The sequence below is a fragment of the Euleptes europaea genome, chromosome 5 (assembly GCF_029931775.1).
Source record: "Euleptes europaea isolate rEulEur1 chromosome 5, rEulEur1.hap1, whole genome shotgun sequence".
In the NCBI taxonomy this organism is placed as follows: domain Eukaryota; kingdom Metazoa; phylum Chordata; class Lepidosauria; order Squamata; family Sphaerodactylidae; genus Euleptes; species Euleptes europaea.
Window position 1 is genome coordinate 44,072,126 of NC_079316.1, and position 27,258 is coordinate 44,099,383.

Below are 27,258 nucleotides of genomic sequence, written 5' to 3' on the forward strand. Positions count from 1 at the left end.
CCTTGGTGGTCTCCCATCCAAATACTAACCAGGGCTCACCCTGCTTAGCTTCTGAGATCAGGCTAGCCTGGGCCATCCAGGTCAGGGCGCTTATAGCCTGGAGGAAAGTCAGATCTCGGAGTAATTACCCAGAGCTTGGGTAATTAACGCACACCCTGATTCTTAGCTGTTTTATAGCAGCAATGCTTTCTGGGACATCTAGATACCCTCTCAGGAATAGCTGAGCATCTCTTCTGATACACCTAATGCTTGTTCCTGTATGGGACTACTGCTGTGAACCAGCTAACAGGTAGCATTTGCATGACCTTACCAGAATTTGATTGGAGTACAGGCACTGGAGACAGAAAGAGGTGTGACGGGTTAATTAGCAAGCAGGTTCCAAGTGCTTAGATATTTCCAGATTCTGCCTTGTTCAAAATGGTTTTTGTGTATATTGTAGGCATTACCATTAGTTCCTTGCAGAGATTTGAACCAGAGGTTAGCTGAAATGAGGATCAGGTCTTACAGAAAAACCATATACATTATGTGACTCAAACACCGGAGGTGCATGATGTTCCTGCAGAGGCAACTTTCTTTGACATCCATGCATGCTCAGCATACAATCTATCAGGAGTCCAGTTCAAAACTTCTGTGATGTCGGCAGCTCAGACAGAGAGGAGCCTTGTGGTACCTTAAAGGATTTTATTTATATTTATTTGTTAGACAAATCTGGTTGTGTGCCATCCCATAAAGCTCAGTTTATTTCTTGTCATCAAGTTGCAACAGCAAAATAATATTTTGTTAAAAAAAAAAATCTGTCTCCTAGTGGTATTTCCCAACTTCCATGGATTTTTTTGGCTCCATTTTACTGTGTCTTCACTCTCTTTTTTGCCAAGTGGGTCATTTCCCATAAAGGAGACCCATGATCCAATCAATAGTTGGATGACTAATTTGCATGTCACCATTCTGTTGGTTTGAATGAGCCTGTGGCCCTGGGGAGACAGCACACAAGCCATGGGTTATAACATGCTCGGTGTTTTTGGATTCTTAAGAGCGTAAGAAGAGCCCTACTGGATTAGACCAGCGGTCCATCTAGTCCAGCATCCTGTTTCACACAGTGGCCAACCAGTTCCTCTGGAGGGCCAACAACAGGCCATAGAGGCTGAGGCCTTCTCCTGATGCTTTCTCCTGGCACTAGTATTCAGAGGTTTACAGCCTCTGAACATGGATGTTCCGTTCAGTCTCCAACGGATACACCTATCCTTCATCTGTCTAATCCTCTTTTAAAGCTGTCTATGCTTAGGAAGCCACAGCCTTCAATTTGCAAGATCTGAGCAAGGCTGTCAAAGATAGGTCATTTTGGAGGACTTTCATTCATAGGGTCGCCATGAGTGGGAAGTGACTTGACGGCACTTAACACACACACACATGCTTGTGATCATCTTATTTCTCCCTCCATGACCTACTCCATGTTACACCACCTTAAATTCATAAAAGGAATTCTGCTCATTAATGCTCTGAATGTTTATTGCCTCCTTTGTTTTCTCTTCAGTCTGATGATTGGAGGGGGAGCCTGTTTTGCATACAGAGAGCTGACTATGGAAAATTGCTCGTTCTTTAAAGAGGGGTTAAGAGCAGTTCACACAATCCTAGAGTTTATGTTAACACTGACAGAATCCTGTATATTTTCATTCTGGGATCAAATTATGCTCATGGCCTACACAGTGAAACCCAAAGCAACTGCTGGAGTCCTAATTGTGTCCTGGGAGTTACTGCATTAAGACAGGGTGGCCTGGATGATCTAATAGGTCATTTTCCATCTTGGCATGTTGTGATTCTATAAAATGTAGTTCCACTTGTAGGATCATTGACTGCTTTTTACAGAGAAGGGAAAAAATAAATGAAGCTGATATTAAATCTATGGAAAGCATCCTATACTGCCTTGTAACTTTTTAATGATAAAGGTTATTGGCAGGCCTTTTAAGTCTATAGTGAGCAATTCAAGATCACACCAGTTCCATTCTTGCTTCTGGGAAAGAACCAATGGTCTGTACTAATGATGGGTGGTAGGTAATTTGGTAATGGGACTAAAAATTCATCCAGGCTCAAGGAAATGAACAGCTTATCTTTCTTGTTACAGTATGGATGTCAGGTGGCCACAACATTGCTCTCTCGAGTTGACTACTAAGCCATAAGGGATGGGGGATGGGGGGCTGCTTGTGTATGTCTCCTGTTACACCCATTTACACAATCTTATTCCTCTCTCCACTGCATCTTCTTTACTGAACCAATGCTATTCTCATCTATTCCCTGCTCCAGGTAGGGTTGCCAACTCCAGTTTAGGAAATTCCTGGATATTTGGGGATGGAGTGTGGAGAGGGCAAGATTTGGGGAGGGACCTCATTGGGGTATAATGCCATAGAGTCCACTCTCCAAATCAACCACTTTGTGCACGGGAACTGATTTCTGTAGTCTGGAGATCAGTTATAATTCCATGAGATCTCCTGATCCCACATGGAGGTTAGCAACGCTAGCTCCAAAGTTGCTACCATGCTCTGCCATGCTGTTTGTGGGTAGCATTGCTCCAGCACCATCTGTGGTCTTATTGAAACTGTGCTATGACTGGAGGTACTGCCACTGAGGCTGAGCTCTCAAAGCTGACTCCTGAGACAAATGTTGCTCTGGGTAAAGGGTTGTCTGGTCAGTCAGTTAAGATCTTGGTGTAAGGCTGTGCTGGTTGGTCAGTTAAGAACGTAAGAAAAGTGCAAGGACTAAGTGAATTCTTGGGAGTAACTCTTGAAGGACCTTCCTTGGTCAGAAGGAGTTTACTGCTGTGTCAACACCAGCAGATGGAAGACATAAGAGGAGCTGTGACATAAGAGGATCTTGCTTATCCTAAGAAGACTACATGGACTGAAGCACAGGTGGCATCTAGTACGGGTGACCCAAGCATTGCATCTAAGTGGGGCTTTTGATACTCACAGGCAGGAACATGAGGCTGACTTGCTGGCACACACACCTTTTCTGGTCACAGTGTGTGGTGAGAAGGAGCTTCATACATTTCCACTCCCATGGAGTCGTCATTGGCTCTGTTGCAAAATCACATTGCTTACACATGGCTACATGTAATTTTCACAATGGAGCTAATAGCAGTTCCCTGGTGCAATTTGAGAAAGTGAAAATGTTGCAGGGTGAGAAGGCTGAAGCCACGTCCTCCCATGTGCCATGGCTTGGAGCAGAAAACGCCAACATGCATCTGGAAGGCAGAAAACCCTTCTTGACATCCCCCCTCCCAAAAGTCCTCTTGTCATCCACTATTACACATAAGGACTTGGTAACATGCAATGCAGCTGCTTCATTGTTATCATAAAAGGGTATCTGTCTTGTCCCCTGGCCAGCAGATTTCAAATTGTGCTGCTATAGAATTGAGCTCTGCATGTAAAGGTTTATGTGTGGAGGAAGGGGAAAATGTTCCAAGTGTCAAAGAAGCTATAGTTTGATGAGTCCTCACACTTCAGATTTTTATGGAACACAAAGGACAAGGCAGCTCATGCCACATCTCTTCTGGCATCTTACTTTTATGCAGAACACAGTTGCTGGCATCACTGATGATCTGCGGACCTTCCAGGGACAGTTTGAAGATGCAGTGGCTGCCCATCAAAAAGAGCTCAAGCGCTTGAATGATCACATAAAAGAGCTGGCAAGAGAAAAGGAGCTCATGGGGAGGGAGGTATGTATGACCCATTGGCTCTGCTCTTTCTTGCCTGGACTGGTTCTAGTTCCTGTGGCCTGAAAATCCCATTGTCAACAGTGAGATATTCAACCCAACTCATGCCTTTCTTGGAACCTGTTAATAAGATGCTTTGTAGTTGGAAGCATGCATCCTTTTCCAAGGCAGGCACTCTTCAACAGAATAGAGAGTAGATAAGAAATCTGAGGTCTTCTGTTCTTATAAAAGCCAATAATGCTAAAGGATTGCAGGCAGAATGAGGTCAGATGGAATACGTTAGCAGTTGGACGCATGGACAAATGAAACTGCCTTACACTGAGTCACACTGTTGGTCTATCAAGATCTACCATGATTGGCAGCAGCTGACCAGGGTCTCAGGAAGAGGTCTTTCACATCATCTATTGTCTGATCCTATAGTCTGATCCTATTAACTGGAGATGCCAGGGAATTGAACCTGGGACCTTCTGCGTGCAACCCATATGCTCTACCACTGAGCTGTAGACCCTCCACGGGTTGTATGTTAGAGATAGATGATAGCTCTTTCGGACTCAGACTGTAAGATGGAAACAGATTTGCCAGTGGTGTACATGTTCATACCACTCTCCTCTCTAGACAATTAGTTTTGTAGTTTTTTGTAGCGCTTCAGAAATGTGCAGTAGAGGAACAAAGGAAATGAGTGTGTGTATACAACACAGAGCACATCATATTGTTTCTGACTCTCTGAAAAATTATCATCTGTATATAGCCCAGAGTTACACTGATAATAGTGGCCTAATACAAAGCTTTGCTAGCCAATGTATCCCTCTGTGGGTTTGCTTCAGACTTACTGGCAGTGCTCCCATCCAATCAGTGCCTTATATTTCCAAAGCGGCCTGCAAATAGCTAAACTGGAATGAGGGATGGCTGTCCATCCTGCCATGTCTCCTCTTTTAGTGATCCATCTCTACATGGTAACTCTTGGGGTGGGGGGAAAAACTGCAGCTCTGAAATACATACCCAGGTGGTAACCCTCACCCACTGCCAGAAGCTTCCAGGGCTCTGGTTCTCTGCAAACACAGAAACAGCAGAACAAGAGAATGACCCCAGCCTAAAAAGACTGGGGTGGGGTGAGGGGGAAATAGAAAATTAAAGGACATAAAAGAGGAAGAGAGAGTAATTTAACATGACAGGCTGTTTATTTTGGCAAAAAATTGCCTCCTTTCAACAGATTTCAAAGTACAGTCCCAGGAGGGACCACACAAGCAAGCCGAAGAAGGGTGTTCCAGAGGGTAGGGTGGGCAAAAGGAATGGAGATGGGGCGAAGGGGGTGCATATATTAGAGGATGGGTACGGAATGGGCAGAGAAAGACTAGCTCATCATGGGAAGGGAGTGTGGAGACAACAGCAGATGAGAGAGAGAGAGAGAGAGAGAGAGGAGTGGGAGAGGACAGTTGTGGGACTAATATAACAAGCTGAGGGCAAAGAAACACAGAGCAAAATCCTCACCGGCGCCAGCATTGACCTACTTATCGCCATGGGAACCATAACATTTTCACAGCCTTTTAACTTGAGGAAGTAAGGCTCGTTGAGCAGCCCTGCCTTCCCAAACGTGCAAGCACGCTCACAGACCTTCATGTAAATGCTCTACAACACGTTCACGTTCAAACAAGACACATCTTCCACTCTTTTGCTCTCTTCTGTTCCTCACACACACAAATAAATACATCCCCCCCTCTTGGACAAACAAGCAGTGGTGCAGAACGTACACATATTCCCCCCCATACACACAAGCTTGGATGCCTGTGAACACCGGACACATGTTGTTCTTCTGCAGAAAGCGTTGCATGCATTTGCAGGCGCTCCCATGCGTGCTGGCACATCTGTATACTTCAAATACTTCAATGGAGAGTCACATATTTTTTCCTCTCTCACACACACGCACATACACTGTAATATCTTCTTTCTCTCCCACCCTGAAATACCCTTTTCCATGTGTCCAGGACTCAGCTGGAGACTTGGCTGCCCAGGCGTGATTTCAAAAGAGGCTGTTTATAAAAAGTTCTAGTCAAGAAATAATTATAATAATCACATTAAGAGCTTTGCTGCAGTGTTCCTGTAAATGAGGGAAGCTGCCCTTACTGGGGGAGAGGGACAGGAAGGAGTGTGAGCGTGTGTGAGAGAGAGGGGGGGTGTTTGTGAGCAGTGTTTTCTTTTGAATCCCACCCCCTGTTAACCTTCTCCCCCCCCTTATCCTGGGGAATAAAAACAGTTTATTTTATGATGGATCGTCCCTCTCTTTGGTCGCTGACCTTTCTTAGTGAATTTCTGCTGAGCTCAGCAGAAAGTGCTGAGTGCATTTGTGGATCCCATATGTGGGTGGGGGCTGGGAGAGAAGGGGGCTCACCCTAATCCTTCTCAAAAACAGAACAACAATAACACAGAGCCGGGTGGAATGAACCAGGCCAACAGGGAGGATCTGGACAATGTTAGAGCTTTTCTAAGTAAAGAGTTAGTAGGAAAGAAAACAGGGAAGGAAGAAAAGAAACGGTGATTTGGGGTTCATATAGAATTTGCCCACCCATATCCTGACCTCTTTCTGTAACAGATCCGGCAGCGCACAAAAACTGTACAGTGGACTTTGATTATTTTAAAGAAGTGAAATAAAAAAAACCTTGAACCCTATTTTCTTCTGCATATAAGACACAGCAATAACACTGTATAAACTCAGGAAATAGCTGTATTATCCTCAGGAGTCCTCTGTGCAGTCTCTGGAATATAGTACACTGTACTGGGATGCAGGCTTTTTGGGCTTGGCTGGCATTGACCAAGGCATGTGTTCTGCACTATGTCTGTGGGCAAATTGCTGCCTATCTCTGGGGCTTCCATCTACATTCAAACTTGATACTTTGAGGGATCTGACCATCTACTCTTTCAACAGCTATCATTTCTCCCACCCTGTGGTTGCTAAGGGAAATATTCTAGTCTACCCCGAACTTCAAATTAGCTAAAAATTGGTTTCCATTGTTCACAGTACCCCTTCAGTCATTTACAATCTTGTGTGCTAGGAGAGCGCACTATGCTTGATTCTCTCAATACATATATTCACCATTTTGTGTAATGAAGATAATACATGTATTTTCCAGTTTTTGTAAATGCAGTCAGAAACCCGCAGTTTTGAGGATACACACTCATACGTACCAAAGTTAGAAGATACATGCATTGCCCTAGTCACACTAAATGGCGAATGTGTGAACTGGAGAATTACGTTGACAAAAAATTGCTCCCCATTAATCAGGCTGCACAGTTAAAAAAAAAAGAAAAAAAATGTTTTTAGGGTCTGAAATCCTGAGTCTTAATTAGGTCAAATTGGCTTAGTTATGAGTGCTGCACATTAAAAGTTCCAGACTCAGAAGAGTGTGTATTTTTTTCTTGTAAAAGGCAGAACAGTTGAGGGCACAACTGCGGTTGGCAGATGATACCCATACAGGAGTTCGTAAGGAAGTTGCTGAACTTCACTGCAGGTTGCAGGAGACTGAAGAAGTCCGTGATCATCTACAGAACGAGCTGCTGGAAATCCAAAGGGCCCTGGCAGATGAGAGCAGGGAAAAGGAAGCACTACAAAAGTCCAACTCTGAACTCAGAGCAGCCATCAAGAAAGCAGAGAATGAGAGGCTCAGGTAGGTAGATGGGGAATTAGGACAGGCTGGTAGGGAAAAGCTCATGCATGTGACTGCCATAAACACTTCCACTACACCATGCTTTGAGAGATGCCTACAATAATAACAGCAAATGCATCCGCTTTAGTTTGCAGAGATCCAAGGATGAGAAGGAGCAGAAGATTGCCATCCTGGAGGAAGCAAAAGCAGCAATCGAGAGAGAGTCGGGAGAGCTCCGAGCAAATCTGCGGGAAGTGGAGAAGTCTCTCATGGATGCCCGAAGGGAACTTCAGGAGCTGCGCAGACAGGTCTGTGCATCCCACATCTTTTGGTAGTGTGAGGATGTAATAGTTTCAGCTAAAATTCTGTATGAGCAGAGGATGCCTGAGATAACTAGATACGGGGTTCAGTCATGGAAGTCAGCAGCAGCTGATGCCTCTATGGTGCCTGAGCAGCATTAACTGTGACAGAAGCAGCATCACCATTCCAAATATCATGGCTGCTTCTTTGATGTATCCCCGAAAACCTTTTTTGATAATGCTCTGGATCCTTGATCCTCCATGATAAATCCTGACTTCAACATCTAAGCATGTCCTCTGTCCTTGATTGTGTATCTATATACAATAATTCTGTAATTATTATAATTCTCTGTGTGAGGCTTCCTCAGATCTGGTGCCCTCAATAAATTATAGCATGCAAATATAGCATGCTTATTTATATTTCCAGTGAATGTGTAGAGACCAAATCTCACTGCAGGTTTTTGTTTTGTTTTTTGCTTATCAAAGGATAAGGAGGTAGTCCAATCAATAATAGGATGATTTTTTTTTTTGATGAGACAAACCCAGCAAATACCTGTTCTAGCTGTTGCACTGTTTTTGCAGAAGAAAAGATTGCATATGTGGGTTGGGCTCTAAGCACGGAGTAGTGTGCTGGAGTATGTCTTGTTCCCATCGTTTTGCAGATGAAGACCCTGGCGAGTGAGAACAGCAAGCAAGCCCAAGAAGTCCTTGAGCTGCAGCATCGATTGCTGCAAGAAGAGCAGCAAGAACAGCAGAGCAGCAAAGAGGCCCTGGAACTGAAGCAGAAGATAAGTGACCTGGAGACTGGCCGTGAATCTGCTCACAAGGAGGTAATGTTGGGGAAGAAGAACAGGGTGATCTGGGAGAACTGGGAAGGCAATAGAGACAAGTTTGAAGGAATTTGTGTTCATGAAGAAGCAGAGGAGGTATTTGTGCGGTTCAGATGACAACAAGAGAAATAGTCATCTAACATTTATGTGGTAGCAACAGTGTGCTGGGTGCCATATGTACACAGCAGGCACCTTTGTTCATGGAGGACATACAGGAGCTAGGGGTGAGCACCCCCCCCCCAATGGTATTTTTCAAATTTAGGTATATTAGACCCAAACATTTTCAGTATTTCTTTAAAAAAGAAATGGGGAGTCTTTGCGGCGCTCAGGGGGCTGTTTTTTAAGATAGTGGCACCAAATTTGCAGAATGGCTGCTGGTGACTCTCCTTACAAGAACCCCTAGGTTTTGTGAAGCTTGGGTCAGGGAGTCCAATTTTATTGGCCCCTAAATGGATGAAAAATGGGAACCAATAAAATTGGACCCCCTGGCCCAATCTTTACCAAACTCAGGGGTTCTTGTAAGAAGAGTCACCAGCAGCTATGCTGCAAATTTGGTGCCTCTACCTTAAAAACAGGGCCCTCAGAGCCCTGCAATGATTCCTCATAGGCTTCAATTTAAAATGCCTCCATTGAAGCCTTTGGAAAATCCAACAAAGCTGAAAAAAGCTGATTTTTTCTGCTTTTGGGATTCAGATTTTTCGGCTGTTGTTAAAGGGAGCCAATTTTTTTACGACTGAAAATGCCAAAAAGGTATTTTTCAGCTGTTTTTTTCCGTTCGGCAAAGCTGAATGCACACCCCTAGTAGGAGTATATATGCTCACTTAAATGGCTGCATGTGTGGGTCATGTTTATGTAGATAGCAGAGCATGAATATTTGAGACGTTTAGGGCTGAGCAGAGAAAGTATATACTTACAATACATGCTAAGCAGAGTGACACCCTTCTAAGCCCACTGACTTTGGTGGACTGTGGGTCTTTGTTCATGCAGTTTATTTTTTGCCTGGTTAGCCACTATGTGAACAGACTGCTGGACTTGATGGGCCTTCATCTGATCCAGCATGTCTTTTCTTATGTTCTTATGACTTAGAAGAGTATTACTGTACTTTGGATTGCACTGTTAGGTTCTGAACATGTAGGCATGTCCTCACAGATGCCTGGCTGAGCAACAGGGATAGGTGGATGGGTATAAATAACTGAATTAACACAAGTATGGGTGGGGCTGGCTGTGCATGTACATGTACTGATGTGGTGTGAATTCCCGCTATCCGTTCCCCTGGGCCATAGCCTGCAGAACTTGTTGTCTTTCAGCTGTTGAGTTTGCAGAAAAGGTTGTCTGCCACAGAGGCAGGGGCTCGACGCCGAGAGCAGGATCTCACACAGAGCCTTGCAGAGAGCCACAGCAGAGAGAAGAAGCTGAAGGAGGACCTCCATCGCCTGGAGATGAAGCTGCAGGAGTCTAACAGGACAGGCGAGGACCTCCAGATGCGCCTCAGTACCTGCGAGGGACGTACCCATGGCTTAGACATAGAGCTAGCCAAAGCTGAGGCAGCAAAGAGGGAGGTTGAGCTGAAGCTGGTGGCACTGCACTCAACTCTGCGCCGCACACTTGGGCTGGGAAGTCGGAGTCCATCACCACAACGACCCAGCTCCCCGGTCAAAGGTCAGAACACTCCTCCCTAAGACACTTTCCATATGGTGGTGGGCTAAGCTTCAGCAAAGGAAAAAGAGAATGAAAAGTCATCATCCTTGAATTCTAAAATGGAAATGTGCCCCATTGATAGGACATTAGTGAATATTTGTAATGGGGAGCAAAGTGACCTCTGGGGACCAAGAGAGAGGAAGGAGATGAGAAGTGTTTCAGAAGTTAAAGTAGGTTGCTGCTACTTAAGTAAGTGGTGAGAAAGTTGGCTGTGGTGAAGCATACCTCAGTAGTGGAACTCTTGCTTTGTATTCAGAAGATTCCAGGGTCATTCCCTGTTTTTTTTTTCAGTTCAAGGATCCAGTAGCAAGACTGCAGAAGGCCACTGCCTCTGGAAAGTTGCTGCCAGATAACATGGACAGTACTGATCTAGTGGGATCTCTGGTCTAGTGGGATCTTCATGTGTCCACTGCTGTCCTCAGCATTCCATTTTCTGTATATGTGGAGTGCTGTAGACAGCCAAATCCTGGCTGAAGCTGCCTTGCGCATGACCAGTGCATTAAAGCCCTAACACTAAAATCCAGTTAATTCTCCCAGTTTGGCTTCTGAGACTTCACCAGCCACTGTCCACATATGTTCAGCACTATCGTTGTATCTCAAGGTCTAGAAAGTTAAGGCAAAGATTCTCAGAATAATGGATTCTCATGCTTTGGCACTAAATCCATTGCTTATATAGTATAGTGACAGAATCCCTATAGTATCACTGTCCTGCCGCTATTATGCATTCATTTGGGCCCTAGTTTGGGCTTAAAAGATGGAGATGATGTATTTTCACAGGAACCAGTGGTCGACAAACACCTGCCTCCCACACTGGATCTCCTGAGAGGAGCCGCTCACGTTCCCCATTTAAGCAGTCATCTCCTCTCAGAGGTGAGCATAGCACGAGTGAAATTGACCCAGAAGTAGTCCGAGATGCTTTGAAGGGCTTCCTTCAGGATCTGCGAGACACTCAGAGAGAGAGGGTGAGTAACAAAACTTCCTTTGGCTCTTTCCATTGTTTATTCTTGTTGGCAGAGTAATTAAAACTGCAAAGGTGCACAACCTGATTCATGTGTAGATAAAGCTTTATTCATGAACTAACATACTTGATAGTGAAGAGGGGAGACAGAGATAGTGTTCTAACTACATCACTAGCTGAGAGAGAGAGACTAAGTGTGGAACTTCCAAGAAGAAGGCGGATATTACCCTAAGACTAGCAATCTGGAGACAGACAAAGAATGACACTTAACACTTAACTGTCCTTAGGCCTATTGATTTTTAAAGAACTTAGGGCACAATTAGACGTATCGTGGTATATCGCTGATTGTCCCTCCCAACATTTTATTGAAAGGCTGTTGCAATCAGACATAGTTTGGATTGAGGCCACAACACTGGGACATGGTAGCATTACCTCTTTCACTTTGGGTCACTTTCCTGATAGAGCTCATCATGGGTGTCCCCCACCCCACATTGCTATTAGCCTTGGTACAGCAAAGAAACAGGGTGGCTTCAGAAATTCATTTACTTACAACAAAGTCTGTTCTGTCCTTCTCCTCACACGTGCAAGCACATGCGAGGCTTGTGTTTCCAGGCACTTCATTTAAGATAACATGCCATGCTGCTTTTTCAGTGCCATGTTAGCTTTAAGGGTGTTACCACAAACTATCAGAATTTCTGGATGAGTGCTTGGATGCCTGGGGAGTTCTATGTGTACAAAATCTATCTAATCTTCTCTTGATTTTATTCAGTGGCATGTAAGTGGTTATAGGGAATAGGTTGGTCCTGCCATGATGGATCCCAAAGGCAATGCACCAGTAAATTCCACCCTCAGGAAAAGGGATTCATTTTATGCCACATAGAGCAGAATCTTGGCAAAATTAAAGAAATAATTAGCATATATATTATCATTTTGCAAGTTTTGAAATATGTGACACTGAATGTAATGTACAGGCTTCTAAAAGACAGTTGTACTTAAAAGCACGTTTGTCTGGGTGTAAGTGGGTGCAGAAGATTAGATCTGGATCTGGAAGATTTACATTTATGCCCTGTCTCAGTTTGTACACATTATGAGAGTTTGGGCAAACATTCTCTTCTCAGCCTCATAGTTATCGTTAAAAAAAGGTACATTTCTCCCCGTGTACAAAAAAAGATAAAAATTATATAGAACTCCATTTTGGAAAGATTGCAATGGAAATGATCAACAATATAACTGGATGATGAATATTAACTGTAACTTTTGTAGATTGTTCCCAGTCTCTTCTTATGGCCCGCTCTCCATGCTGCCAGTATTTTGATCTAAAGGTCCCAAGCTTTGTCGAAGGCTTTCACGGTCAGAGTTCATTGGTTCTTGTAGGTTATCCGGGCTGTGTAACCGTGGTCTTGGAATTTTCTTTCCTGACGTTTCGCCAGCAACTGTGGCAGGCATCTTCAGAGTAGTAACACTGAAGGACAGTGTCTCTCAGTGTCAAGGGTGTAGGAAGAGTAATATATAGTCAGAAAGGGGTTGGGTTTGAGCTGAGTATTGTCCTGCAAAAGTATTGTCCTATAAGTAACAAGATAATGTGCTAATGAGGGTATGGTATGTTAATATGGAACCATTGTATCCTGAAGTGATCTGTTAATGTGTGTAATCCAAAGCTAATCTGTATGGCTATTGTTGAATGTTGTCTTTGTCTGGAGGTTTTTCAGGGCAGGAAGCCAAGCCTTATTCATTCTTAAACTCTCCTCTTTTCTGTTAAAGTTGTGCTGATGTTTATGAATTTCAATGGCTTCTCTGTGTAATCTGACAAAATAGTTGGTAGAATTGTCCAGTCTTTCAGTGTCTTGGAATAAGACCCTGTGTCCTGTTTGTGTCAGTCCATGTTCAGCCACTGCTGATTTCTCCGGTTGGCCAGACTTGGCCAACCGGAGAAATCAGCAGTGGCTGAACATGGACTGACACAAACAGGACACAGGGTCTTATTCCAAGACACTGAAAGACTGGACAATTCTACCAACTATTTTGTCAGATTACACAGAGAAGCCATTGAAATTCATAAACATCAGCACAACTTTAACAGAAAAGAGGAGAGTTTAAGAATGAATAAGGCTTGGCTTCCTGCCCTGAAAAACCTCCAGACAAAGACAACATTCAACAATAGCCATACAGATTAGTTTTGGATTACACACATTAACAATCACTTCAGGATACAATGGTTCCATATTAACATACCATACCCTCATTAGCACATTATCTTGATACTTATAGGACAATACTTTTGCAGGACAATACTCAGCTCAAACCCAACCCCTTTCTGACTATATATTACTCTTCCTACACCCTTGACACTGAGAGACACTGTCCTTCAGTGTTACTACTCTGAAGATGCCTGCCACAGTTGCTGGCGAAACGTCAGGAAAGAAAATTCCAAGACCACGGTTACACAGCCCGGATAACCTACAAGAACCAAAGTCCCAAGCTTTCTTCCCCAATCCTCATCTGACAAAAAAAGAGGGGAGGGGAAGAAAAAATCCAAATTTCTGAAAAATCCAAATCTGCTCCCAGTGACGGGCAATCCCCATCGCCACTCCTTCAGTACGCCGGTCTACCGGCCCCCCCCTGAAGTCACTGCCATCCATTTGGGCAAACTGAACCGGCGCCAGTAAAGGCACGGCTTTCACTTTAAGAGCTTTAAAGTGCTTTTTGCAATATGACCAAAGTATGCAAATTAAGTAAATATGTGCAAAGATATCAGATTTATGACAAGCACCGAATTATTTGTTAGCGCAGACCTTTAGACTTTGTGAATGCATAATATTCTCCAGGAATTCATCTATGCTTCTCTTAGTATAAGCCAAGAGAAGGGTACCAAGCAGGACTCAGCACAAAACCTCTAATATGCTGAGGCTCTTTCTGGGATCCAGTTCATGTACCGGGCACTGTGGCCCATCAGGCTATCCTAGTTCCGCTCTGCTGGGTCACATGAGCCAACCCAGCTCAGCTTGACCCCAAATTGACTCCCAAGACATATGTTTAGCAACATCCAAGGGCAGTTCAGCCTTTCTCTGTCATGTGCTATTTATTGCTCAAAAGCATGCCTCTTATAAAAATGCATAAATATTTATACTGTACCAGAATAATTTAAAAAACATGGGCTGTCATAATAATTGTAGCACCAGATCATCCAACGGCCTTTCTGACAAATGGAGAAATCAGTTAATTCCTTCTGGGTTGTATAAAATCTAAGACATTCCTTCCTTCTCTGCCTTGTTGATTGTTAGCTTGCAATAACCAAAACTGCTACAGTCAATAGCATCATTGGGTTAACATGTTTGTAACTCCATCAGAGATAAGTCTCACTGAGTGCAATGGACCTTACTTCCAAGTAAATGTGCACAGGTATTGCAGACTTTGGAGTCCCCACTAGTGAGAAAAGTAGGATATAAATTAAAAAATAAAACTGAAAGGAAGGGAGGAAAATGCTTTGGCAGTGTCTTTTAAATTGTTAGATAGAGGTCTCAAGGAAAAACTTAATTGATAAAATGAAAGGGCTCAGGTTAAAGTTTGCCATTAAGCGTTATTTTCTGCTCTAGAAAACTGCATACCAGTCCCAGTCCCATTCCTAGATGTTATATGGATTGGTTGGCTTCTTTGTTGAATGGCAAACATTCTGCACATTCTGAAAGGCATTTTTCCTTATTCACATGTTCAAAGACAGTCTCCTGGCATTTGATATGGGTTCAGAGGCAGCGTAAACCACCAATTCAGTGAAATCTAGTAATAGGCTGTTCAGTGAGTAGGAATGTCAATTACCACACTTGCTGAAGAATACTGTCTGCCACTGAATTAGTGGTGTATTTCTTCTCTTAAGAACAGAATTAAAATAGTAATATTTTATAAATATTGCTGAAAATGTATTTTCCATTTCTACCTCGATAAGCAGTTCAGTGGTGGATTTTCAGTCTAAACTACCAAAACTGGCTTTGTCAGATGGGGGGGGGGGATTGGGTTAAATTTTACATAACCTCCCTGTACATTAAGATAATCATATAAGGCCTTGCTCAGAGGTTGTTTATTTTCTGAGTCTAGATACCTAGAGACAACGGACAGGGCCTCCTTGGTGGTGGCATCCCTGTATGGATTCCTGATGGAGAAATCCATAAGGAAAGCTCTCATTTAAAAAAAAGAATTTGGTAGATACTTGGGCACACAGACTGCTTTTTATTATCTATCAGCTGTTGAAAACGGAGATCATTTTAATGCTGTTTTTAAAGTAATGTTATACTTGGGAAGGGAGTATATATCAGTTTTAAAATAATGGGCTTTGTTATTGTTAGGTTTCTGTTTGACAATGTTGTAAATTGTCCTGAGCCATGTGACAGGCTAGAAATTGGTATATATATGCGCCTTACTTACTCCTGATTGTCTTTCTCTATCCTCCTTGTTCACAAGCTATGGATACTAAGAATAGGATTATCTCTCTCTCTCCCAGGATGACCTGAGGATTCAGGTGATGAATATGAGCCGTCAGATAAATGAAATGGAGTCTGACCGTGACCAGACAAAGAATCGTATTTTGCAGCTTCAGAAATTCTTAGCAGACTCTGAAGAAGGCACGTTCTAATATTCTCCCTTAGTTCATCCCTTTCTCCACCTCTTTGGAGATCAGGATTCCTTGTGAATGTGGCATTCTTGCTTGCTGGCCAGGGAGGAGTTTATAGCAATGGTCTCTACGTTGTATGTAAGGACACCCCAACTTGGTTTTAAGTGAAAAGCAGCTAACAGAGGCTGTCAACTTGAGCACAGGAACAGCAGGTTCAGAAAAGGGATGCTTAACTCTTCCATGTTTATCTGTTCAAAATCACTATCTCCCAATCTACTTTTCCACCAGTGGATCTCCTGGGGGAGAGGAACAGCTTTGGAAGGGCCATTTGAGTTGGAATAACTGCTAGAAGAAAAGGGTAAACATACCCATTCCTGTTCCTGCTGCTTCTTGGCTCAATATGGCAGCACTTCAAGGCTTCATTAAAATAAAGGCTAGGATTTCCTTACCTGCAAGTGCAGGCAATAAGTGCTTTGCCCTTGTGATGATTAATAATATGTGGTATTGGTCCATCTTACTTTGAGAATAATATCACTGAAATAATATCACTAAAATGTGTATGAAAGGACAAGGAATGGGGAAAACAGATCCATGCAGTGTAAACTTGATTCTTTAGATTCAGGCCTGGCAAGGACAAAGTAAACACACAAGGATAAATACTGGAACCTAGACTGTTCCTTTCGTCAATAGTCATGGCCACCAACTATCTCTTGGTAGTTAACTAAGCTGTTTGGGGACCTGGAGAGTAAACTCATTTGGATTAGAAATGAGAAACCCAAAGTGTCAGACTAGGATCTGGGAGACCCAGGTTTGAATCACTGGTCTACCATGAATGTTTACTGGTTCCTTTAATTTTTTTAATATATACACTGCCTCAAGGGCTTCTTATTGAAAAGTGCAGTAGGATTTTTAAAATACATATTGCAGCTGTGTGCTTATCTGATGCTAGGAGAGTGTTTTTAGGTACTGGACAAATTTCAGAAGCAGTCCAATCCCTTACAATCTGAGATAAAAGGGCAGGATGACTTGACACACTCCTATCCACAAAGAGCCCAGAGAAAGGGATATAGTCTTAAATTACCTGCAAGTTCTATCAGAGTCACTTCTAAGAAGGAGATGAAGTGTGGGGGTCAGGCCTGGAGAGACAGGATACTGAGTTTTCTCATAGGAGTATTGGTTGAAATTAGTTTCACAGACTTATAGTAAAGCAAGTTACAATGTGTGTATAAAGTGCCTTTAAATCACAGCTGACTTATGGCAACACAGTAGGTTTTCAAGGCAAGGGACTAACTGAGCTGGCTTGCCATTGCCTGCCTCTGCCTAGTGGCCCTGGTATTCCTTGGAGGTTTCCCATCCAAATACTAAGCAGGGCAGACCCTTCTGAGATCTGACGAGATCAAGCTAGCCTAGACCATCTAGGTCAGGATAAGTTACAATGGATGTTCTTAAAACCTTTAAAGAAAATCTTAAATGGGTAGGGAGTTCTAAACTAAGGAGAAGCAATTTCTGGTGAAATCAAAGCCTTAATCAGAACAATTTTACATTATCATCCTAAGCACAGTTACACCATTTTAAGTCCATTGACGTTAATGGGTTATAATGGTGTAACTTAGTCACATAAAATAGAAATCTAATTACCTTTATATATGAGAAGGGCTGAGAGGCCGGAAGAATATAGACTGGGTATTTTCCCCATTCCAAGTGCTGCCTGGCATTCCTTCCTATAATACCTCTTTAAGTGGGACTTTATCTGTGAGCTAAACCTGTCATTACCGGAACATGGATTCAGGTTGGAAGAAGATAAAGCAATGCCACTATTAAGAAAAGTGCATGAATAAATCCTTCTTCTACACAAAACCCGATTTGTAATGAATTTATTTCCTTTTTAAAAAAACGAAAAACAGACTTTTATTTCACCTTCAGGCAAACGGGGAACAGATGGGCGTCTGAGTAGCGCACAGGCAGCACTGATGCTACAAGAGGAGTCAATTCGGGCGGCAGAGAGGGAGCGGCAGGCATGTGCAGAGCAGGCGGTCACCTTAGAGCGCAACTTGAAAATTTGTCAGGCAAAAAACAGGGATCTGCAGGTGAGCGTAAGCTTTTTTCGAGGAGCCACCTAAGAGCATGTCAGCAGATTACTTCTAAAGAACTTTTGTCATTATGAATAATGTTGGGTATCTTTTTTTAAGGATAGTGGATCCGTTTTCCATTTTTTGGAGAAATCAGTAAAATTAATCTAACTTGTTTTAATATACACAGAATACACATTCTGGTTCATGAAACATATACTGTATAATACCAGAGAAATCTCAGTGAAAGAATTAGTGCTTTTATTTTAGGAGGGCTTTTGCCCAACATTTTAAAAGGCTGGGGAATTTTTTAAGCTAATTGTTACCTTGAGCTGTTTTACTACACTGGGCTAACATGAATTGTTAAGTGATAATGGCACTGGATGACATTTTGCCCAGTCTCCACCAGAATAATAATCTTTTCCATTTCTCTCCCTGATGCTACCAGGAGGTTGTGGTATGGTAAGTTTCCATGTGAATGCTTTCAGTAATTCGCATTGTGATTTTGGCAGTGTGGTGAGAGGTGATGTCTGATGGTGCATGAGATAGGCGTCAAAGTAGAGGCCATTTTGGATTTTCTAACTTGCCCAAGTCATGGAATGATAAATTAATGGGCACAGACATGCTGCTCACCAACTTCTATTTCAACACTCATGCTATGTGCAGAAATATATTTTTGCAGTAATGGCAGCACGTGGCATTCCAGGTTACCATTTCACTACTGTTTCCCAGCACTCTGATTAGGATTCATGACTGTAGGTTGGATTGGCCTGTACAGTCTGGTTGTGTGACAGCCACGGTTCCCTGTTGGACAGGGTTTGTGACACCACTATTGACAAGGACCATATTGCCCTGACCCTAGGTTGTACAGTTCAGCATTTGGGGTGGTTATTATTATCATTATCATTAGTGCATTCTTGATTTAATCTCCAAGTGCTGATCCAAATGGCAGCTTCCCATACTTCTTGCAGAGGAGAATAGCTGAAGTATCCCCCAATTCAGGTGCCCCTCCTGAGATCAGAAGCACTGATCTCTTCCTTTCAGGGGGGAGCCAGTGTGGTGTAGTGCTTAAGAGTGTTGGACTAAGATTTGGAAGACCCAGGTTCAGATCCCACTCGTGCCATGAAAGCTCACTGGGTTACCTTGAGCCAGTCACAATGTCTCAACCTAACCTACTGCACACAGTTGTTGTGAGAATAAAATGGAGGCGAGGAGAATGATGTAAACCACTTTGGGTTCCCACTGGGGAGAAAGGCAGGGTATAAAGGAATTAAACAAACTAACAAAGTGCTACCTGTAAGATCTCTGTTACAAAATTATGGTTGTGTTTAATGTCTCTACCCTTCTTTCACTTCACCCATCTCTGAATCGTCATAGGTAAGTTCATGGGCGCTCACACAACTTGTGTCAGACGCAAGAGCAATTCCAAGTGTTCTTCCTTGATCTGGGATGTATGTAATATGGCTCCAGCAGCATCTACGCTTCTTCTCATTTTCCCTTGTCCTTCTTAAGTATGAGAAATATACAAGCGCAACGTGCAGTCCTGAAGTTCTATTTCTGTTTAGGAAAAAGTCAGCAAGTTGAAAGCCAAGGAGGCCAAGCTTGAGACAGAAAAATGGAAGTTAAAGGAAGTCCTGGAAGCAGCAGAAAGCAGGGCCACAAAGCTGGAGTTGAGCCGCAGAGCTGTGGAAGGAGAGCTACAGCGTGCCCACCTCAGTCTGACGGAACGGGATGCAGAGATCCAGTCCCTGCAGGAGCAGATCCAGGTGCTTCACTGTCAGCTTGGAGACAGGGAGAGCAAATCCGCACTTCTGCAACAGGAGCTGGACCGCCTGACTCACTCACTGGCCAGGACAGAGAGCACTGAAGGCCACCTCAAGGGCAGGGTGCAGAGCTTATCCCAAGCACTGTCTGATGCTTCTGCTGGCTCCTTCTCCCTGCAAGAGAACATCTCCCAACTGCAGAAGGCCTTGACTGCAGCTGAGCAAGACCGTCGGCTGCTCCAGGTAGTAGATCCCAAATGTCCTAAATGTCCGGACACTGCCTGTTCAAAGATGTGCTCCTGAGCCAGACGATATATGTGCTATGATATAAATAGTGTTGAACAGACCACCACCACACCACGCCATAATATTTTGCATTGAATCCATCACCAGTACCATTTCCAGTACTTACCAGATCCCCAGTTCTGACAGAACTCAACAGTGTTTTAAGAATCGAGTGCTTTTTCTGCCCTCTCTTCCTCTTTCTTGGGAGAGGGATGTGTTAAGTCATCCTGCTCTTTCATCTTAGGGCACTTTCACAAATGCTGAATAATGCACTTTCAATCCACTTTCAATGCACTTTAACAATCGTTTGCAAGTGGATTTTGCCATTTCACACAGTAAAATCCAGCTGCAAAGTGCATTGAAAGTGGATTGAAAGAGCATTATTCGGCATGTGTGAAAGTGCCCTTAGATTGTAAGGGACTGGACCACTTCTGAATTTTGTCAAGTACTATAATTCACAAACGGGGGTGGGGGGACCCTAAAACTCTTGCAAATGAAAATGGAGGCACTGGTAGATACATTGCACAGTTTACGTGCAGTGAATATCACTGAACAAGAGTCTGTGTGGTGTAGCGGTTAGACTAAAACTATGGAGATCTGTGTTCAGCCCCCCCCCCTCCACACACACACACACACACACAGCACTTTAGCCTGGGCCTCTGATTCTCCCTCAGCCTAACCTACCTCAGGATTGTTATGAAGACTAAATGGAGGAGGAGGGAGCTGTGCATGTTGCCTGAGCTCCATGAAAGCAGGGCAGGATAATGTGATAGATAAGACATTGTTTTACATTGTGTGTATTCTCGTGTGTGCTGTATCTTAGGGTAATATGGTACCATGCACGTGTGACTCTCTGACCAGAAGAGGCTGTGCCAGTGTAAGTTAGGATACCGCCAAATCTCATCCCCATGTGGAAGACACCCTGGTCAGCAAACAGTCTCTTTTGGAACTCCTTTCACTAAGTAGAATCTTGCCCGGTTTCCTGTCCTAGAAAATTCTAAAACTCAGATTCCTTCCCCAGTTTGGCCATGTCATCACCATACGCTGAGCCATTAATTAGCAGCACTCAGGCCTGCAAATAGTTCCATCTTGGACCATTGTCTGTATAAAGGGAGGGCCACAGTTGCAGTGTGGGTTCTCTCTCTCTCCACTGGGCTGAACTGGAAACATGCTGTAGAACGCCATACTGAGTTGCTATGTAGATGCCTTTGTCTAGTGAACACTGTTTTTAAAAGGCTGTTTCTGCATCTGCACAGCAAGGATGATCTCTTTCACCTTAATTGCCATTGTGAATGCAGAGGCATGCGCAGTGGCAATGGAGGCTCCTCACAGGAATTTTTGGTGCGCATTCCCCCATCATTGGCCATTTTTCTTTCCTCCCCCCCCCCCCACTAGACTACTGAAAGGCTTTTGGACAGATGTGAACAAAAAGTCCCCCAAAAGCTCACCAGTGGCACGGCTGGGGAAATGATGGCTGTGAGGGGCTGATAGAAGTAAAATGTCACCGGTGTGGCCAGGACCTTTGAAAATGTGCAGCTTCCCATCCAGATGGCATAACAATGCATTTGGACTGCATTCTACCCAACAAGATTGGAAAAAAGCAGGTCTAGGAAAGACCATACCAAGGCTGGAGAAAGGCCGAATGAAACATGATTAGACAACAACATCATGTGGATGCTCCAAAATAAGGGGGAGGCTCCAGTTTTGTAGCTGAAGCAGAACCTCCATGAGGAGTCGTCCCCTGTCTACTGAATCAAGTGGTTTTGGATTGTTTTGTTTCACTGGCTTTCTTCTGTTTGCCAGGACCGCTTGGATTCCATGAGACAAGCCTTGTCAGATAGCAAGAGGCAGAACCATAACTTAACAGAAACAGTACACTTGCTACAAGATCAACTGGGTGAGGTGGAGCAGCGGTGCAGAGGCCTGGAGGGGCAGATAGAACATCTCCAGGAGGTAAGGAGTGATGGGGCAGACGGGCAATGCAAGAAGCAACGTCCTCGTGGCTGCAGTTCTCTTGTATGAACCTCAAACCTGAATAAGACTCCAACTTAAACTTGGGGGAGAACATTTTTGTCACTAGATGAAGGCAAATTGTTTTTCTTCCAATTTGCTGTGTCAGCTATGATTATGTGCTATGGTTTGAACAGATGGATGTTAATAGTATACCTGCATGCTGTTTCTGCAGCGTAGGCAAAGGATCTCCTCTCTCCCAATGCCAAACTCTACTCCTCCATTAGAATTCTGCAAGTTGTTTTCAAGGCTGCAGTTGTCACCGTTCATTGGATTTGAATTGTAAGCAGGTTTGGGAGCCTTTCTAGATGGGAGAAGCTGAGTGCAGATATAGTAAATATATAAATACATATGCCTTTATAATAGATACGTTAATGCAAGTGATATGCAATACATACATATTGCATATGCAATATGTAAGGCACAGATCTTCCACATCGCTATCAATAACTTCATGAAGGAAGCAGAGATTAAAGGGGAATCATACGGAAGCACAAAGCTTTAGTCTCTTTCTGAAAGTGCTTCTGTGTGTTCAAGTAACTTTTGATTTGTGGCCCCATCCCATGACTTCCCAGTATGTGCATGATTTCTTGCATATGTAGAATGCAATCCAAATAATGCATTCAGAGCTCTCTTTTAAAATAAAATCTCATTCCTCACATATACAGAGTTTTCATGTATGTCCCTGGGCTACCTGCTTTCCTCTCCCGTTCAGAGAAGCAACTAACATATAGCTCCAAGGCACTGGTTCAAGTTCGTAGAAATAATTTGTCACACATGTGTTTGGTATCAGCAGGGGCACTCTTGGATCAGCCTAATTAGCTCGAGTGATGGGGGAGTAAAATCCAAAACATGTGGCAGATCCTTCTAAACTTAATGCAGAATTCTTCAAGCTGACCTTCATGCCTTGCACGTATACCCCTCCAAACATTTATACATGTAAAAAAGGGTCCAGATCTTTAGTAAGCTCTTGTCCCATTCTCCTACTCTCGGCAAACTTGGACACTTTTTATGCCTGTTTAGTTTTTGTTGCTTCCAACCAGATTGATATGATTGAAACATATAGGTAGCTGCTTCCAGAAGTGAACCCAAGAGCATGGGAACAATGAGAAATCTGGGACTCTGGATATCCAACTCCTGTAGTGCTGACTCCTGAGCAAATAAAGATTCTAAGTTGCTGTTTGTTATATCACAAGGGTGTGTGATCGAAGCTAAACCTAAGGCTGGAGTGTCAAACATTCCTCAGCTCTGTCTCCACTGATTGGTATTATTGGAACACCACTTTTCTGTGCTGCAGTTGTCTCTGCTCAAAACATGGAAAAACTCTTCCAGCCTCCACATCAGAATTCAAGGGTATCAGAACTCCCTTCTCCTTAACCTGCAATTAGGATTTAGACTACAGAGTACCTACTAAGGTACTTAGGTCTTCTTATTTTTAGCAGCTGTGCTCTGTTAGCAATTTCTGATTGGTTGGCCAAGCTTACACATAGGAAACTATACTCTCCTAAAGCTGGGTATCTTGTAGCCCTCGATGGTGCAGATGGTCCGATCATGAGTTAAACAGAGGTGGCTGTCTCAAGCTATTGAGGGTGCTCGCAGTTTAGAAGGGTCATGTAGATTTTATGCTTGGACACCAAAACATACAGTGATTTCCAAATTTTCAAATAAGTGCTCCTACCAATGGCACTTTCCTTTATTCAAGTCTTATTTTCATCATAGTTCTACTCACTGAAACCTGATAGTCATCCCCATTTCCCTCAGCTCCATATGTAGCATTGTCCAAGAATAGCTGAGAGCCTGGTTCCTGTTGTGCTTTGATAGTACTTTCAACAAGCATGACCGTATCTTCATTTACTTAAATTGGAAGCCAGTGAGCTTCAGCAGAATAGAGAGTTAGCCTTGGATCCTGCAGACATGGCCGTAAGTCCTGTTTCAATAGTGCTGTGGGGCCTTGAGCAAGTTTAGCCCAAGTCATCTGTGAAATACAATGGCCGTTTCCACGCTAATTATTTGTAACATTTAATGAAACGTTTAATCTTTTTTTGTGCATGCACCATTTCCCCTCCATTTGGTATTGGATACGTTTTCCAACCGTTTAATCTCCATGTTTTCGACAAACACTTCTACAGTGATGTTTCCCTTTACTCTGTTTCCAAGACAACTTCCCCAAGGTGCAGTCAAGTTTGGGAAGCCATTCATTTCTCCGCCCCTCCATTGTCCACACCCATTTTGTTGCCCATTTCCTTTCCATTCCCCCTTCTTCCTCCCTTCCCTGTCTGCCAACCATTTCCCTACTTTTATTTTTTTTAGTATAATGTATTTCAACTAGAGAAGGAACATGGGAGCATTGGACAAACATCCCCCCATTGATTTAGCTGCTTACTCCATTTCGTAGGAGACATAACCCATGAAAGGGGTGTGATGTATCATTCTCTGATACAGTTCGAGCACCAAACAATCCCAAGGACAGGATTCCCCTCTCCCTCCCGTTCCCCCTGCTCTTTAATTTTTAAAATTAATTGTTGTTTGACTAATGCAGGAACACTGGAGTGTTGGGCTAACCTCTCCCCACACACACACGCTGATTATCTTATTTCGTGTACATGCATCTCATTGCTCATTACATTTTCGCCGCTGGAAAGTCTTCCCCCATCAGATTGTGAAGGGGAGCATGGCCATGATTTCTTCTGTGATGTTATTCCTGCACAAAACAATCCTATGGCCAGGTTTTTCACACCACACTCCTCCAGGGGGGGGGGGGGAAATACATCGTTGTTTTTCAGGAAAATGCGGACAGGTTAAAAACATACTCCGGTAGAACAAATACAACGGCGAAAGAGGCAACATGCAAACAAAAATTTTGAATACGTAGCTGAACCTCACAAACAAGGATAATTTGCTATAAGTGAATGGTGCAGAAACAACCAATGTTCCAAATTTGTGCTTTTGGCTTTCATTATTAACCATGGTTAGTTTCAACTTTATTCTACTGATCTACTGCCTGTGAGAATAAACTGCTGTGAGCAGAGCAAAGTTTTTTTTTTGCCACTTTGCAGCTTTGTCTCTGTACCAAAGGGGTGGTGCTATTGAACAGGTTGGGAGTTACTGAGATTCTTGTGTTCAGATGTAACAATTAACCAGATTTACTACGAATTGGGGTTTAAAATCTAGGATGTAACTCTGTAAAGTTGACTCTTCCTACCATCATTCAGTTGCCACACTAAGCAACATTTAATTAAACCACGGTTTAGCATGACATCTGAATGCAGCCTTATCTCCAAAACCATTTTTCCTTCTTGGACTGAACAATACAAAAGCAAATCAGTTGTGGGGGATGAATAGTGAGATGATCTTGTATTGAAAAGAATGTCTTCTTTTTAAAAACAGTATATTTGTTCAAAATTTTTGAACATTTGTAAAGGCCTTGAATGTTAGAAAAAGCCTATATATAATAAATAAAATTCCATAAAAGCACAATGGGTGTACCTGTAGCCGTACTTTATACTTTAATAAAATATGACAAATTTCCCATCTCTCACATGTACCCATTACTGTTGCTTTTCTTTCTTTCTTTCTTTCTTTCTTTCTTTCTTTCTTTCTTTCTTTCTTTCTTTCTTTCTGTCTGTCTGTCTGTCTGTCTGTCTGTCTGTCTGTCTCTTTTTTTAGATTTTGATCTAGCATTCTGAGATAGAGTTCTGCTTATCTGAGTCTTGCAAATATTTTATTTGTCCTATGTTAACCTTGGCAAGGTTCTTTGTGCACAATCTATATTAAAATGATGTGTCAGCTGGTGTGGACGTGCCATCGCTAGCAGATGTGGGCCTCATTAGGAAGGGTTAAAAATGTTCTTGCCCCTCAAGGAGTGGTAGGAAGGGTCAAGCTTGGCATCTGCTAGAACTTATTTGTTATCCATCTTAATGGATTTCTCTAGCTAGAAAACGAGGAGGGTGACAAATGTGATATTTTCCTGTTATGCTAAAACAGCATTGCAAGCTTTATCTCTGCAAGCATAAAACAGCCTTGTGTACAGTGCCCCTGAATTCCCCCATGAACAACCCCTTTCCCTGGGCTGAAGGAAGGGGAGAAGCTAGTTAATGAGTTCCAGAAGATCAGCTGTAAATGGCCAGGGAGGGTAATTCATATCAAGCTCATAAAACTCTTTATTGATGTCTCCAGAGGGGAAATCCGGATGTGGCCGTTTATTTATTCTGGATTTTGCCTCTCTCTCTCTTCTCCTTTTAACATTTTCTTTTAGCATTTCGCATGGAGTTTTAAAGGGACAGAATACTCCACAAGCCTGACTGAATTTTAGAGTCTTTCTCTCTGGAAAACAAAATGCTACTAATCCCCATCCTTAATTCTTTTCTCTTCCTCCACTCTCCAGCGTGGTGTAGTGGTTAAAAACCAGCATGGTGTAGTGGTTAAGAACGGTGGTTTGCAGCAGTGGAGTCTGATCTGGAAAACTGGGTTTGATTCCCCACTCCTCCACATGAGCAGCAGAGGCTAATCTGGTGAACTGGATTTGTTTCCCCACTCCTACGCACGAAGCCAGCTGGGTGTCCTTGGGCTAGTCACACTCTCTCCGCCCCACCTACCTCACAGGGTGTCTGTTGTGGGGAGGGGAAAGGTGATTGTAAGCTGGTTTGTTTCTTCCTTAAGTGGTAGAGAAAGTCGGCATATAAAAACCAACTCTTCTTCTTCTTCTTCTACTCCTCTTCCCTCCTAATTTGTGGTCCTCATCCCTCAAAGCAACCTGGGCCTAGGTTTGCCATGCTCCAGATGGGGCCTGGAGATCTTCTGGAATTAGAACAGATCTTCAGTCAACAGAAATCAGTTCCCCTGGAAAAAAATGGCTGCTTTGGTAGATGGACTATATGACTTCATACCCAGCTGAGGCCCCTCCCCAAACCCCTCCCTCCCTAGGCTCCAACCCCACATTTCCAGGAATTTCTCAGCCCAGGGTTGTCTGCCCTACCCGGGCCCCAGACTGGCTTGCCCTTTTTGAATCTCAGTTCTGTATGCGGATAACTGGACAGATGAAGAAATGCAGTGGAGTGGGGCCAGAAAGACCAGGGTTTGCAATACATACCTTGACACTGACTCTTTTCAAGAAAGGGAGCCCTCATTCTAATCTTCTGGTGGCAAGTTTAAGGCCAGTTCATACACCACCATAGAAGAAGGCAAAGAAGTATGAGTGGCACATGGCTGCCCCTTGCCCATATTTCCACTGTAGAGTGAAAATGAAATTTTCATGAGGCTTCTGCAAGGTCTGTTGCTTGAGTGGCTTTATAAAGGATTAAGCAGATTCATGAAGGATAGGTCTATCTGTAGCTATGCATATTCAGAAACCGTAGCTACCTAGTATGCTGGGGACAAGCAACAGGAGATGACTGTCTCCA

The 27,258-nt window shown here is 43.3% G+C and overlaps 1 protein-coding gene across 1 annotated transcript in view; it reads left to right on the plus strand.

Moving 5' to 3' along the window:
- The window catches only part of LOC130478265 (rootletin-like), a 100,636-nt gene that overhangs the window by 65,534 nt on the left and 7,844 nt on the right, over nt 1-27,258 (plus strand). The window contains exons 23-32 of the mRNA XM_056850415.1: nt 3,566-3,709; nt 7,127-7,365; nt 7,493-7,652; nt 8,306-8,473; nt 9,781-10,132; nt 10,949-11,133; nt 15,622-15,742; nt 17,656-17,819; nt 19,367-19,807; nt 21,653-21,802. Of these exons, the coding sequence (XP_056706393.1) occupies nt 3,566-3,709; nt 7,127-7,365; nt 7,493-7,652; nt 8,306-8,473; nt 9,781-10,132; nt 10,949-11,133; nt 15,622-15,742; nt 17,656-17,819; nt 19,367-19,807; nt 21,653-21,802 (2,124 nt within the window). The remainder of the gene's footprint in view (nt 1-3,565; nt 3,710-7,126; nt 7,366-7,492; nt 7,653-8,305; nt 8,474-9,780; nt 10,133-10,948; nt 11,134-15,621; nt 15,743-17,655; nt 17,820-19,366; nt 19,808-21,652; nt 21,803-27,258) is intronic.